Genomic DNA, 16,935 nt, shown 5'->3' with positions numbered 1-16,935 from the left:
TTCTACATGATTTATACTTGCGTAATATTTGTGTAAGTACAAACCTCTTTCTATATCTATTTATGTATGCGTATATATATATTTGTTTAAAAAGTTTTGCCTACCAAACTCCTCTGTCAATTTTTGGTTTACAGACATGAAACTTAATATATAAGGTATTCGAACCCATGCGAAACTTTATATTTGGGTTTTAGCCGGGGAAAATCGGGGAAAAGTGTGAAAATTAAAAAAAAATGGAATTTGCCAAGGGAAGTTCGAACGATGGCATTACGAATCTGCATGCATAACGTAATAGCTATTGGTTCATATTTAAATTTTTAGGTTTGCAGCAAACATGTCTTCATAGCTCAGACTTTACCGTCAAGGGAAAAAATAAATCGTAAGCTTTTTGATTTCGATTCTCGGTGGTGGCGCATGAGTCATTTTTTTTTTTTTTTTTTTACTTTTTAAATGATTTCTATATATTGGGTCCAATATAATATAATAATAAATACGAAATCTGTATTTATCAAAATATCATATTTAAGCGTATTTTACGATCAGGCAATATATATATATATATATATATATATATATATATATATATATATATATATATATACTAGCAGTTCCGCCCGGCTTTGCTCGGGCCCTATATACTGTCCATAAGGTTATGTGCATATGTATATATTAAAGAGTGTGAATATGTAAAGTAATGTATTTCTGTATAATAGTCTTCCTTAATTACCATAGAGAAAAGACAGACAGACATTTACACTTTTATAGATGTAGATAGATAGATAGATAGATAAATAGATTGGATGCAATATATAATAATGATTAAAAAAAAAAAAAAAAAGACTCATGCGCCACCATTGAGAATCGAAACCAAAACGTTCAGCTCACGATTTATTTTGCCTCTGCCATAAATGACTGGGCTATGAAAACATGTTTACTGCAAGGCTAAAAATTAAAACATGAACCAATATTAACTACATTATGCATTCGTAATGGCGGCATTCGACCTTCACCTGGCAAATTTCATTTTTTTTTAATTTTCACACTTTTGCACGGATTTTTCCAGGCTAAAACCCAAATATAAAGTTTTGCATGGATTCAAACACCTTATATATGAAATTTTATGTCCGTAGACCAAAAACTCTAGGAGGAGTTTGGTAGGTAAAATCTGTGCAACAAAAATATATACGTATATACAAATATATATGGAAACAATTTTGTGTTTCCTGTAAACGTTTTACGCAAATATTACGCAAGTATAAATCATGTAGAATATCTGCATGAATATAATTACACGTAATAGTTAAATAAAGATGATCACCCCATAAGAAAACCGAAAAAAACTAATTAAAATGAATATTTAAAAGAATATGCAAATTAGCTAGATCTTTTGCAGATGGATGCAATTCCACAACCTATATATAAGAAAATTGTATTTTCTTTTTAAATAAGTAGAAAAGGGGTTTTTAATATGAATATCAATACACCCAAAAGAAAAACGAATTTATAGGAATATATATATATATATATATATATATATATATATATATATATATAGTAATGTGATTGATAATTTAAAAATTAAATTAAAAATCCGTTTCATAAGAAGGAACAACAACAAAATCAATTATTTTGTTGTTGTTCCTTCTTATGAAACGGATTTTTAATTTAATTATAATTTGATTTTTAAATTTTTAATTATCAATCACATTACTAAATATTAAATTAGTTCTAGGATATTTACCTATCGAACTTATTATATATCTAAATTACAACGAGTACTTTTTCTTTCCTGTATTTTGATTAAACTAGTAATTTCACTATTACATTAAAATATCCTCAGCTCTTTAGACGATTGTTCTAATCTCCTTTAAATTTATATATATATATATATATATATATATATATATATATATATATATATATATATATATATATATATCCCCAACTGGCCTTGATAGAGGGGAGACAAAAACTTGTTGTCTACGGTTTCAAATAATCTGAAATAACAGCAAGGGCAGCCTTGATGCCAAATATTTGTCATATGTTGTATCTCCTTCTTTTAGAAATAGGGTACGATTATGAATATCTTCAATATCAAATAATCCTTATACACGGTAAAATTTAATTTATGTATGAAAATGAAAGAGGGGAGATATAACATAAGAGAAATATTTAGAATTAAGTCTCCCCTTGCTGTTATGTCAGATCATTAGAGGTTTTGGGGAAATATCAGATATTTTGTAATTCATATGCAATACTAGGAGAACAAATAACTATGATTGAAACATTTTATGGCTGTCAAAAAAAGTGCCAAACATAGGCTCTGGATGATGAATGATCCCCTTAATGTGCGACATTAAGGGTAAATGTTACATAGCCCACTACACATTTAAGGTCATTACCTTTCCAACGAGCCTTCATTTCTAAAATTCTGATCAATAATTGCTTATATATATATATATATATATATATATATATTTGTCTTTACATAAGCAGTAGTTTTCGAAAATAAGGGTTGTTGCCTGATGAGGTCACTAGTTAGTAAATACTAGTAGACCGAAACATGCTTATGACTGTGTAGCAACAAACTACTGCTTATGTAAAGACAAATGTAATCTGCTCTACTTCTGTATTGAGCACTCTTCTATGAACCTCGTTATATTTCACTAGTTACCCTACCTTTGGAAAATAGCAACCTCAAATTATATATATATATATATATATATATATATATATATATATATATATATATATATATATGACTACTTAATAATTAATATACGAAAGTATAATTTTATGTGTAAACTTTAAGTATTTACTTCAACAGTGCTCAATACATAGGTAGAGTTAGCTCCACCTATGTATTGAGTACTGTAAGTTATGTATTGAGCACTAGTAAGTTATAAAAATATATATGGCAATTAAGCTACACAGAATATTCCGCATTTCATCCACATGGATGAAACGCGAAATATTCTGTGTAGCTTAATTGCCATATATATTTTTAGACCTGACGAATCCTAGCGTGGATGAAATGTGGAATATTCTGTGTAGCTTAATTACCATATATTTTTTTTATAATTTACTATATATATATATATATATATATATATATATATATAATTTTTTGTGGGGTATAACATTATATATATATATATATATATATATATATATATATATATATATATATATATATATCAATTATGAGGGAAAGACAAGCTTTGATATTCATGATAAAAAGAAAAAAAAAGAAGAAAAAATAGGCGGCCAGCTAACCGATTTTGCTCTCACTCTTTTAGAGCTGGGTTGAGAGATTTATTTTATTCTTAAAAAGCGAGATGAGACCAAGTGGGAAAAATACGTTTAAAATACGTTTAAAATAAAGTGTGTTAACAGGGAAAACAGATAACAAACCAGGGAAAGGCTATATATCTAAAATAAACCTACGTATTGTACAATGATAAAATCTCCTAAAGGCTAATCACGTTCAAACCAAGAAGACGTTTCTTCTGTTTGCAAATAGAAGGTCTCTTCAAACGAACGTGAATAGCCTCGAAGATCTTCAGGTGAAAATCGAAATTAGCCCGACTCAAACTGGTAAATTAGTCAATGCTGAAATTCGTAGCACAAGACGAGTTTTAAGCAAATTATTTGCTGTTAAAGACCTGGAAGTCTTACTCAGATCTAGCTATCAACGGACGTTCTGAGTAATACATCCAACACATTATCATTATAATTTGTTTGCGAATTTGTCCACCGAGCAAATTATTCCTCGTAATATTAGTAGAGGATTGATTTTATCTTATTGCATATGCAATCTACATAAATTAAAATATGTTTAAGCATATTGCACAACCAGGCAGGGAGGCACCCGGCTTTGCTCAGGCGTAAAATACGCTTAAATATGATATTTTAATCAGTCCAGATTTCGTATATATTAGATTAGAGTCGTGATTTCAAAAGTAAAAACAATAGTATTTGGGTTCCATCAGCTATAACCGAGACTGTAGCATCCAAAGTACCAGTGTGACACGCATATAAACCAATCAAAAATTAAAAATAAACTAAGATGAATATACAAAATGTATAACGACTTTTTCAATTTGGACCCATTTTTGACCCCTCCAAAACAATTTTAACCAGCTAAAGACCCATAAAAGAACGGTTCGTAAAAGATAAAATTATTTGAGGCTTGTAGCGCCACTCTGAAACTTTTAGTTTCGGGGGAGATAGAGTTTGAAAATATGGAGACAGACAGACTAACATATAGCCTTTTATATATTAGATTAATAATTATTAAAGCTTTGTTTATGTCGAGCAAACATGAAAATTTTCTAATCAAACAATATTGTGAAATTTCTCTCTCTTGTCAGATCTTTCTGAAACTTATATTCTTACATCGTTTATATAAAAGGCTACATGCCTATCTGCCTGTCTGTCTCCGGATTTTTAAAAAACCGTTAAACATGTTGCACATTCACCTCAGTTTATTTTTAATCAGTTCATATGCTTGTCACATTGGTACAGTGGTAACGTAAAGCTGCATTGGTTATGGTTATTTTTTTTTCACGTTGCGTGCGTTATTAGATGCTTTTTGAAGTTCTCTTTTGTTCACGTTTTTTTCTTTATTTGTTTTGTTATCTGAAGATGAATCGACGAAGAACTGAAAAAGTTTGTGATGTATGCAATTTTATATTATTTTGACACAAAACAAAAAAGATCATTAAAAGGATTGAAATTAAAAACAGGTATAATCAAGTGAAGAACTGTTATAATTAATAATGTTTGTTTAATATATATATATATATATATATATATATATATATATATATATATATATATATATATATATATATATTAAAGATAAGTGTATCTTCTGAGACTTGGGGTTATCCCTTATGTTTAGGGACTGGAGACTGCTTGGTTACACTAAGTGGTCCAATATATATATATATATATATATATATATATATATAGTGTTTCAAATGGCGGTGTGATGCGTCTAGTGTGTAGTTGTAGTCGTAGTAGTAGATGTGCTTATCATCTCTTGCTCTCAGCTAACACCGCTGGCTATCATTTATGTGAAAAAGGAGCCGAATGCGTAAGTCTCTCTCTGCCAGTATACAGCCTCTCCATCTGCAAGCCCGATGTAGTGGTTCCACGCACCGAAACATGGAAACTGAGCACCCTGCGGCGTCAGGCTAAATTACAAGGACTTGGAGGAGGTTGGTTCCCAGACATGTGACATGCAGGCCCACCGTCGTGTGGATATGGAACTAACCCCCAGCTATGGGTCAAATAGTTCCACTGTCTTGTGGTTGCCTTGGGAAAGACAAAGGCTAAGGGAGTAAACCCCAACAGAAAATCCGGAATGTAGCCCCTAAGGCGGTAGGAAGACAGACCAGTCTCCTTCCGACAACTCCTGCATCCTGATTCGTTCCCAGCCGTCTTGACACAGTCCTGCCACTGGAACCGGCGCATCAGGAAGAGAGAGTGAGGCTGATCCTGCGCAAGTCTCCCTCACTTTAATCCAAGTCGAGCGCAAGTCATGACATCGACTTTTCATTAACCTCAAGTCCTGCGGCAACAGGGAAACGGCGAAGCAGTAGGTGTGGATACACTGGAAGCTGTAGCTGTGAACCTACACATAGGCGATTCAGGACATGTGGTAGTTCCTCACTGGACTGCGGCAGTGGTGGGTCTGGCAGCCTCCTGAGTGACCGAGAAGCCCTCTTTAGGATCGCTCTGCTCGCATCCATAGAATGAGGACGGGGCTAGAAAAGGTGCCCTAGAAACAGCCTGCTTCACCAAACCCTGGCCAGCATACCGCGGCTGGCGGAGATCCCTCTTAAGCGGGTGAAATAAAAGAAAAAAGAAAACAAAGGTGCTTACTCTAGCATCGTGGAATGTCCAAACCCTGCTCGACAATGCAAAAGCAAATCGACCTGAAAGACAAACAGCGTTTGTAGCTCGTGCACTTGCTCACTACAATATTGACATTGCAGTCCTAAGTGAGACTTGTTTTGCAGACAAAGACCAACTGACTGAAACTGGAGTAGGCTACACCTTCTTCTGGTGTGGGCGCAGTGCTGAGGAGCAGCGTGAAGCTGGTGTGGGTTTTGCTATCAAAACAACTCACCTAGCAAACTAGCAAGCATTCCTGAAGGTATCAACGACAGACTGATGAAAATGCAGTTACCTCTTGGACGCAACACCAGCGTTACGCTGGTCAGCGCCTATGCCCCAATGATGATTAACGCTGATGAGGTCAAAGACAAGTTTTATGAAGAACTAGACTCTCATTTCCTCATTTTCTGTCGGAGAAGCTTGTAATTCTTGGCGACTTCAATGCACGTGTCAGTACAGATCATCAAGCCTGGCACAACATCATTGGAAAGCATGGAGTAGACAAATGCAATAGCAACGGACTCTTCCTCCTTAGAACCTGTGCGTCACATGATCTCAACATCACAAACACTATGTTCCGCCTCCCAAATCGCAATAAAACCACATGGATGCATCCACGCTCTCGGCACTGCCATCAAATCGACTATGTCATTACCAGAGTCAAGGACAGGCAGGACATGAGACTGACCAAAGCCATGTGCGGGGCTGATTGTTGGACCGACCACCGCCTCATCATCTCCAAATTCAACTTCTTTATTCAACCAAAGAGAAGGCCTCAGGGTAAAAAAACAGCCAAGAGGCTCAATACAGCCAAATTGGAATGACCTAAAACAGCAGAGGAATTCCAGAGCAGCATACATAGTAAACTTGCTAACTTCAATCTCAATCACAACAGCGTTGAAGAGAGCTGGACATCCTTCAGAGATGTTGTTCACTCTGCTGCTCTTGACGTTCTAGGTCCTGCCATCAAACACCACCAGGACTTGTTTGATGAGAGTGATCCCGAGATCCACAACTTGTTGCAGGAAAAACACCACCTGCTAAGAGCGCATCAAAATGACCCAGCTTGTGTGGCGAAGAAAACTACATTCTCTAACATGCGCAACAAAGTCCAATGCAAGCTGCGTTCAATGCAGGATTCCTGGCTCAGTGCCAACGCAGATGAAATCCAAGGCTACGCAGACAAAAATGATACAAAGAATTTTTACGATGCACTAAGGGCAGTTTACAGACCATAGTTTTCGGGATCCTCTCCTCTGCTCAGTGCCAACGGCTCAACTCTACTCACGGGAACGAAGGAGATCCTCAACAGATGGGCTGACCATTTCAACAAAGTGCTCAATCGCCCTGGAGCCATCAATGATATAGCAATTGAACGTCTCCCCCAAGTCCCCATCAATCAACAGCTCGATACACCCCCATCAATCGAAGAGGTCAGCAAAGTCAACCAGTGGAAAAGCTCCAGGTCAAGATGCCATCCCAGCTGAGGTTTACAAGTCCGGTGGTGCAGCCTTGCAGGAGCAGCTGACCCGCTTGTATCAGATCATGTGGAGGAAGGGACAGCTACCACAAGAGTTTAAAGACACCACAATCGTTCACATCTATAAGTGAAAAGGAAATCGCCAATCATGCGATAACCACCGAGTATCTCTCTCCTGTCCATAGCAGGAAAGATCTTGGCTCACATCCTCCTCAACCGCTTACTTGGTCACCTGGAACAGGGACTTCTGCCGGAGAGTCAATGTGGTTTCCACGCTGGTCGGGGGACCACTGACATGATCTTTGCCACCCATCAGCTTCAAGAGAAATGCATCGAACAGCACCAAGACCTTTACACAACCTTTATCGACTTGACCAAGGCATTTGACACAGTCAGTCAGGATGGTCCGTGGAAAATAATGAAGAAATTCGATTGCCCAAGTACTTTCATCACAGTAGTTTGTCAATTCCATGAAGGCATGATTGGGCGCGTCCTTGACGATGGTGAACCCTCGGAGGTTTTTCCGGTAACAAATGAAGTTAAACAGGGCTGTGTCCTTGACCCTACACTGTTCAGCTTGATGTTTTCTGCAATGCTATTTGACGCTTTCAGCGACCAGTCACCAGGCATCAACATTAAATTCAGAACAGATGGAAAGCTATTTAACCCAAGGAGACTGCAGGCTGTGACAAACATGAAGGAAGCAGTGCTGAGTGACTTTCTTTTTGCTGATGACTGTGCCCTCAATGCCAGCAACGAGCGAGAAATGCAAGACCAGATGAACAGATTCTCTGCAGCCTGTGACAACTTAGCCTCACAATTAGCACCAAGAAGACCGAAGTTATGTTCCAACCCGCTCCCAGAAATCTGAATCATGAGCCAAGTATCTCAGTGAAGGGACAGAACCTTCAAGCGGTTGAGACCTTCACCTATCTGGGCAGCACTCTATCTCGGACAACCACAATCAATCTCGAAATCAACAATAGAATCGCCAAGGTAAGCAGCACATTTGGGAGACTCAGAAGCAAAGTCTGGGAAAGGATAGGAATCAGCATTGACACCAAGCTGAATGTTTACAGAGCAGTTGTCCTAACCACATTGCTCTATGGCTCAGAAACCTGGACTACCTACAGAAGGCACGAAAAATATTGGACCACTTCCACGTGAGATGTCTCCGAAATCTCTTCCATATCTGCAAGACAAAGTCCCTGATACAAAGGTCCTGAAAAGTGCTAATCTTTCCAGCATAACTACTACCATTCAAAAGACCCAACTGAGATGGACAGGTCACGTCTCCCGCATGTCAGATGAAAGAATCCCAAAACAACTCCTGTATGGCGAGCTGTGCCAAGGCAAGCGTTCAGTCGGAGCACCAAGAAAACGCTTTAAGGACAACGTCAAAGTCTCCCTTAAAGATTCAACATCAGTACCGAGTCCTGGAAATCGCTTGCATCAGACAGAACTCACTGGCGTCACCTCATCAACAAAGGAGCTGAAACAGGTGAGGAGAGAAGAACCCTCAAAGCAGAACAGAAGCGTGCAACCCGCAAAGCCAGAGCAACAAGCTCTGTCCCCACAACACCTGCTCACCACTGTCCAACTTGTGGGAGAGCCTTCCATGCCTGGATCGGCCGTACAAGTCATTTCCGGAAGCACAAAACCACTCACTGATGTCATGATCATCTTTGACTTCGAAGGACAAACACAAACACTACATATATATATATATATATATATATATATATATATATATATATATATATATATATATATATATATATATATATATATTGGACCAATTAGTGTAACCAAGCAGTCTCCAGTCCCTAAACATAAGGGATAACCCCAAGTCCCCGTAGCTACACTCTTATCTTCGTCTGGCAATAGACCCTTTGCTTTGATGCTCAGAGCATAAAAACGTGCACGATCCTAAGTCTGTGTGGCAAAACTTTTAACACGCTGGCTGGACACTCGTCATCAGATGCTGCGATTAAATTCTTCATAATGTTCTGGTGAATGGCTGGTATATTGCTTCTCTCTATGCAGTCTGGGCTTGTTGTGGTGTCGGCGCTGTAAATAACTGCATTTTCAAACCCAAACAATTCAATAACTAATGATAACCGAGTTTTTAACGGTTTAAGATGCAGGATTTCTTCAACTTGGATTCCTCTAGATAGTTTCTCAATCAAAGGAAGAACTTTTTCACTTAGCTCTTTTGAGGAAGTATCCAGCTTTTGGTCTAAAGCCCAAAAGCCAATGTATACGGTCCAATGACCAGCGGGCACGCCTCCTGCACCTGCTAAAAACAAAGTTTTATAGAACTCTTAATTCCGACCTCCATCTCTTCGAAATTAACACCTCCTCCTCCTCCTCTTCCCCCTCCTCAATCGCTTGGAGATTACATCTTCTCCTTGTATTCTCTTTCTTTTAATTCATATTTCTCTTTAATTTTTTTTCTTTTTTCTTTTCTCCCGAAATCCTTCTCTCTCTCTCTCTCTCTCTCTCTCTCTCTCTCTCTCTCTCTCTCTTATCCATGTCGCTCTTTAATTTTCTTTCCTCCTCTCTGTCTCGTAAGGTGTTTTCGCCTTTCAGGTTAATTCTTATCATCCGCAAGGTGATCTCTAGCTTAAAACATATGGTTTACCGTGATATTTCCCTATACGTCAAGCCAGACTATGCGTCCCCAAAATTTTTATTTTACTTCGTTGATAAATTCATTTTCTTCCACGATATCTTGCGAAAACATATCCTATCCTTCCTCTGGGCATATGGAACATTTTGGCCACGTGTCAACATCCTCGACCATGCCTAACCCTCAATTTGTAAGCAAGGTAATTTGTCGCTGTCTGGCATTTGATACGGTGTTATATCCTGTTCCATTATTCAATAAGTTCCGGGCCTGACACATAGGTAGTGCCGTAAATAACAGTTCCATGTGTTTGTAACATTAACTTTCAAATAATACGTTTCAAATTTTGAGCCTAGTTACACAATTATTAGTTTATAAATGACTGTTAAGTGAAGCAGACTTTCAAAACAATGGGAAATTTTGAATTTCATGTGTTAATAAAGCATTACCTTCTGATGGGAAATACTCTTCGAGCAAAGCAATGGCGTGATAAGCGTTCTTTCAATTCTATTCTGTTAGTAGCAAACGTTAAAAGGTAAACGCAATCGTATAGACACAAATGATGCTGAACACTCAACCCAAAAAAAAGTCAATAAATTCGTTTTGACCGATCGAAAATTGAAGTTGTGTCGGGATAGCAGATGATCTGAAGGTATTTGACGGGCTTGTATTCATGGGGTGACATGAATATAGGCCGATGAGAAAACTGTGATCAACGTTTGCTCGTAGTCGATCTAAAACATCAGCGCATCATCGACATTTCAGAGCGTGTTTACAACTGTTTCAAATTTTAGTCATAAAAATAAGCAATAATTTCCAATAAATCATGTTATTTGAATGTTTCTTCGTCATTTTAAAGGACATAGCCAGAAATCAGAACTGCAAATTATTAAACCATAAAAAAATCAATATAGTGAAAATAAGCAAATATTGCAAAAGCTAAATATCAATTTAAAAAATAGATTAATATTGAACCATGGGAAAAATATCAAAGCTACAACAAAAGTTTTGTAACAAAAAGAACTGCATATTTACACAGATGTAAATACGAATATGCAAATTAGCTGGAAATAGAGAGCCAATCTTTTTATAAATGATCGCAGACATTGCAAAATATTAGAAAATGGTTGAATTCCCAGAATGAGAATTAACGGAAGGAATACATAGATAAGAGAGATGGATGGGTGACTTTGCAGTATATCATGAACTATGACTAATTAGAATAATTAAAACAATTTTTTTCACAAACATAACCCAAACCCGGTATATCTTAGCATGCGTTTTGTATAATGAAAGTATGTCGGGAAAAGGCTTTAGAGAAACATACATTGATGAATTCACATTTAGTATAATGTGTGTGTGTGTGTGTGTGTGTGTGTGTGTGTGTGTGTGCGTGTGTCTGTGTGTGTGCGTCTCTGTGTGTGCGTGCGTGCGTGTGTGGCTGTGTGTGTGCTTGCGTGTGTGTGCGTGTGTCCTAGTACTGGAAAACGCTGCATCCTTTCATTCGTTCAAGTAAATAGTAAGAGCTTAATTTTAAATCGGATAAAGATTTAGAAGTTTGGATTTAAGATCGATCGGCTTTCATCGGCAACTTTCCGGTTTTAAATATGAAGCTATTTTTTGACTTCAAAATTTAAAACAAGTTATTTTCTGTATTCTATTTTTTAAAATCTTTTTGAAAGTCTTATTGAAACGATTTCATTTTATTTTGTCTTTTTAACCAAAACAAGGACCTCCACCCACCTATGTCTCACGCCATTATAATTGATTTAATGTTGCTTTATTTCGGTTATCTGATTATTATAGACGTGGTTTTTGGTCGGTTATTTTCGCTGTTTGTTTGTTTGTTTGTTTTTTTTGTTGTTTTTTTTTTTTTGTTTTTTTTTTTGTTTTGTTTTTTTTTGCCATATTCCCGATATTTCGTTCTTTAGTCTTCCTTTATGTACCTTTCAAACTTAATCCTATATTTAATCCTTGGAGTACGCGGTAATGACGTACGTGCTGAGAACTTTTCAGGGCAGGTGCGCAAGTGAAAAACGGTGTCTCGGTGAAGCAAGCACAGGCCTATAATGTATTTCTATCTGAAAAGAGCACTTTTAAAATAGGAGTAAAAGGGGCAACACCACCCCTTTCTGCACGTCCCTGGTTCGCGGTTCGCTATAATGATAACAACGCTGACTACGAAATCGGTTAAGTTGGTTACAAATACAACTGGATCTATTTCCGTATTTACTTACGCGTGTACATCCTCCCCCTAAAACGAGGGGGAAAAATATGCTTCGCCAATGTTTGCACTAATATTCATACTTATATGAAATAGCGTCTCAAAATTGTAAAGTTAAAAAAGAAATAAGAACATAAACGTATCAAACTGGTGAGTGTTACATAGAAAAAGAAATAAAAATACGTATCGATTAATGTAGAAAGAAGAAAGGAAAGAAATAGAGTGAAGGATTTCTTTTAGGCGGCAGGGAATTGTCTGACTTGCTATTTGCTTTCTCCCTTCTCCATCTAATCACTTGAAATGGTTTTAATTGCTAACTTTTGCGTGCCGATATATATATATATATATATATATATATATATATATATATATATATATATATATATATATATCTTTTATAATATAAAGCTGTGTGTGTGTGTGTGTGTGTGTGTGGTCACGAATAGGCTCCTATATGGTTGACTATATTAAAAAAATGATTACATATAATGATAGAAGATGTATCGAGACACAGGAATGGGTATGTTTGATCTGGCAGAGAGTGGTTCATTAAAATTGTGGGGTCTGCGTTCGCGCCTGGTCCACAAAGTATGGAAATAAAAAATTTAAAAATTAAAAAAAAAGTTTACAAGTGTTTTTGATATAGATGTACATAAGAATACTTTCATAAGTATGTTTTAACTTAAATAGGGATGGTATAATAAAATTGTGGGGTCTGCGTTCGCGCCTGGCCTCCATAGAATGGAAATAGGCACAAACTTTAATAAAGACTTTTCATATCTATCTGCGTAAGTATACTTTGATAATTATGTTTTAGTTTGAAGAAATATAGTATAATAAAATTATGGGGTGTTCGTTCGTGCCTGACCTCCATAGAATGGAAATATGTCACAATGTTTAACAAGGTTTTTTAATATAGATCCACAGAATATTGTGATAAGTGTTTCAGTTTGAACAGATATGGTATAATAAATTATGGAGTTTATCTATTTTATTTTTACTTTCATCATATTTTGCTTTGGTTTTGATACCCCCAAATTCGAAGCTATCTCTTTACAACCCTTCCTTTTCATAACCTATCATACTTTCATAAATCAGAGTCCATTTTCTGTAGGCTGTTTTTGAACCCAGTCAACGACGGGTACTTTTGCTAGTGTATATATATATATATATATATATATATATATATATATATATATATATATATATATATATATATACATAATGTGTGGAGTAATGTCATTGTGAAAAGTATGAAAATCCCCTTGTTCAAATAATCGTTTATAATGAATATTTTCATATGAGATAATGTTTCGATATTACATAATCACAACAGCGTTGATATCCACTAAAACAAACAAAATACACTAAACGTTGCACTCGGATATATCATATTTTTCTGCTATTTTTGTTGTTTGTTTACGGGGGATTTTTTTTTTTTTTTTTTTTTTTGCTTTGTTTTTGTTTTTACTATTAGGTCACTTCTTACCAAGGCCATTCGTGAATAAGTATTAGTGAGGCAGAAATTATTGCCAGTCGAAAAATGATGAACACTATGGAGGCATTTTATTATTGGAATCCTTTGAAATGATTAATTTGTATATTTATTTATTTATTTTTTATTTTTTATTTGTGGACTGTTATCCTCATCTTTATAATTGTTGTTTCACGACATTTTGATCAACTATTTTTCTGACCTAGAGGAATAGTTGACCGAAACATCGTGAAGCAACAACTATAAAGGTGAGGATAACAGTTCGCAAATAAAAAAAATTAAAAAAACACTATGGAAGTGCTAACACTGATCAATAGTATGAACTGATTATTAATTATAGGACAAGAATTTGATAGGATTTGAAGACGACCATGTTGTAATTAGCATATTTTTTTCATCTTTCCCCAGGGATTGAGCGCATAACTTTTAAACTTTCTCTTTCAACAACGTTCTTATTCTCTAGTATGTCCAAGGGGATACTTAGGCAACTTTTGACAATTTTTCTTGTGTAAATCTCTCCAAGCATGAAGCCGCTTATTGTAAAGAGCTAAAAAAATACTACTCCAAAGTCAAAAACTAGTCAACAATAAGTGCTAGATGGGTATATTCCGACCCAGAAATATCATTTTTTTTTTTCGCTTTTGTCAGAAACATCGCTCATGGAAATTGAAGACTAAAGGAAAAAATAAAGGAAATGAGAGTTGCGAGGCTGCTGAAAGTAAACTGTCTACTTTCTTCCCTCTGAACAAAACATAGTGTTAGATTTTTGTCAGTCTATTCGTCAATCTAATAAGATGAACCCAGCAGCGACAACAGGCATGGTATATTAGAAAGTTATGGGATTCAGTCAGCAATGATTTACAAACATTGAAAATTATATAAATCCTGTCACAAAATTTAGTAATCATTTTACAGGTGTGAATGCCATGGATGCAAACTTTACTTCCATATGCAAATGAACTTGACTACTTTAAGTCTCATACAACGAACATTCATGTTATTGTGTAAGTTTATATAAGTGTGCAAATATAAATCTTATTGTTTCGCTCTGTCGCATTTTTCTTAGAAGAAACATTATGCACTTTGTTTATGTTTGCTGTTGCATTTATGGAGCCTGACATTGAAGGGTATGACGTGCCACCCTGTTTACAGGTAGACACTCCTAATAAAACTGGATGTTTAATCTTTGATCAACTCAGTGCATGTGGCAGAAATCAATATAAGTTCACTCTTTCTGTGAGCATCGTCATTTCTGCCGACCAATCAGATCTCACCAAAGCGTTGTATTAGCAGCAGCTGATCCAGCAGTATATAAAGGCTGAGTTGTCTTCACTTAACCTGTATTTAAGGTCTCGTCGTCAGACAATCCATTAGCAGCCTCTGCTCTTGGAATCCATGCTGGATGAAATGACAATTTTGCCATGACTATGGTATTTACCAGCACCTTATTCTTCCTTCCTCAGTTCCCTTAAGTCAACAATGACTATCATCATAATCGCAGAAACAGCAACAAATCTTTTCCCATAAATAAGCAGCAGTTGATATCATCATCATCATCATCATCATCATCATCATCATCATCATCATCATCACTGCAGTTTTTGTTAGCTGCCAACCAAACAAATGCAGCAGTGAAGATTACAGCAACAGCTTTCTTTAAATTGACAGTTTCCAGTGAAAGACAAAATGACACTTTAGCCAGAATCACCACCACCACCACCACCACCACCACCACCACCACCACCACCACCACCACCACCATCATCATCATCATCATCATCATCATCACCACCATCATCATCATCATCATCATCATCATCACCATCATTATCATTTTCATCATCACCACCATCATCATCATCATCTGGTAATGATTCATTCTTTTCTGTATTATTTGGATCATTCAAACTAATATTCTCATGTAATTTGCACCACGTTTCGACTGATGTAATCTTTGACCTTCTTCAGATGCATCTCATTGAATTCTAGAATCTTCATGTTGGGCTTGGTAATATATTAGGAATTTAGAGCAGAATCCTTTATTTAATCCAAGGGGTGGTAGCTTGCTCTTGTCCCATCAGCCATGGCCATTAGAAGTCCTAAGTAATTTGTAATTACACTCTTAGCATTGCTCGTAGTGAGAATTGAATCTTCACCATCCACAAACGTGTCAGTTAGAACTGATTATTATTTAACACTTATATCCATTGCATCACTTCTCTCTAATCTTCCTCTTTCTTCACCTGTCATCCCAGGTCATCAGATTTCAGATTTTAAATAATCTCAGTTAATTCCTTTTAACGATTGAGCACAGAGATAATTAGTGGATTCATTTTTTCTTATTAAAATGAATTTGCTTGTAATAATAGTACAATAACCAGTTGTTTTTTCTTATTAAAATGAATTTGCTTGTAATAATAGTACAATAACCAGTTGTTTTTTCTTATTAAAATAAATTTGCTTGTAATAATAGTACAATAACCAGTTGTTTTTTCTTATTAAAATGAATTTGCTTGTAATAACAGTACAATAACCAGTTGTTTTTTCTTATTAAAATGAATTTGCTTGTAATAATAGTACAATAACCAGTTGTTTTTTCTTATTAAAATGAATTTGCTTGTAATAATAGTACAATAACCAGTTGCTTTTTCTTATTAAAATGAATTTGCTTGTAATAACAGTACAATAACCAGTTGTTTTTTCTTATTAAAATGAATTTGCTTGTAATAACAGTACAATAACCAGTTGCTTTTTCTTATTAAAATGAATTTGCTTGTAATAACAGTACAATAACCAGTTGTTTTTTCTTATTAAAATGAATTTGCTTGTAATAATAGTACAATAACCAGTTGTTTTTTCTTATTAAAATGAATTTGCTTGTAATAATAGTACAATAACCAGTTGTTTTTTCTTATTAAAATGAATTTGCTTGTAATAATAGTACAATAACCAGTTGTTTTTTCTTATTAAAATGAATTTGCTTGTAATAACAGTACAATAACCAGTTGTTTTTTCTTATTAAAATGAATTTGCTTGTAATAACAGTACAATAACCAGTTGTTTTTTCTTATTAAAATGAATTTGCTTGTAATAACAGTACAATAACCAGTTGTTTTTTCTTATTAAAATGAATTTGCTTGTAATAACAGTACAATAACCAGTTGTTTTTTCTTATTAAAATGAATTTGCTTGTAATAACA

General features: G+C 35.4%; 1 protein-coding gene across 1 annotated transcript; it reads left to right on the top strand.

Moving 5' to 3' along the window:
• The first annotated feature begins 7,682 nt into the window (after positions 1–7,682).
• Positions 7,683–8,258, top strand: LOC145245641 (uncharacterized). Its single transcript, XM_080107204.1, has one exon. The coding sequence runs from the start codon at positions 7,683–7,685 to the stop codon at positions 8,256–8,258; it is 576 nt and encodes a 191-aa protein (XP_079963330.1).
• The last annotated feature ends 8,677 nt before the right edge of the window (positions 8,259–16,935 follow it).

The sequence above is a fragment of the Euprymna scolopes genome, chromosome 23 (assembly GCF_053919585.1).
Source record: "Euprymna scolopes isolate OS-2025 chromosome 23, ASM5391958v1, whole genome shotgun sequence".
Taxonomy (NCBI): domain Eukaryota; kingdom Metazoa; phylum Mollusca; class Cephalopoda; order Sepiida; family Sepiolidae; genus Euprymna; species Euprymna scolopes.
This window is presented reverse-complemented; position numbering and strand designations above follow the sequence as displayed.

What these genes read in the sequence shown, in the direction of transcription:
- LOC145245641 (XM_080107204.1), top strand. Translation starts at nt 7,683, where the DNA reads ATGATCTTTGCCACCCATCAGCTTCAAGAGAAATGCATCGAACAGCAC.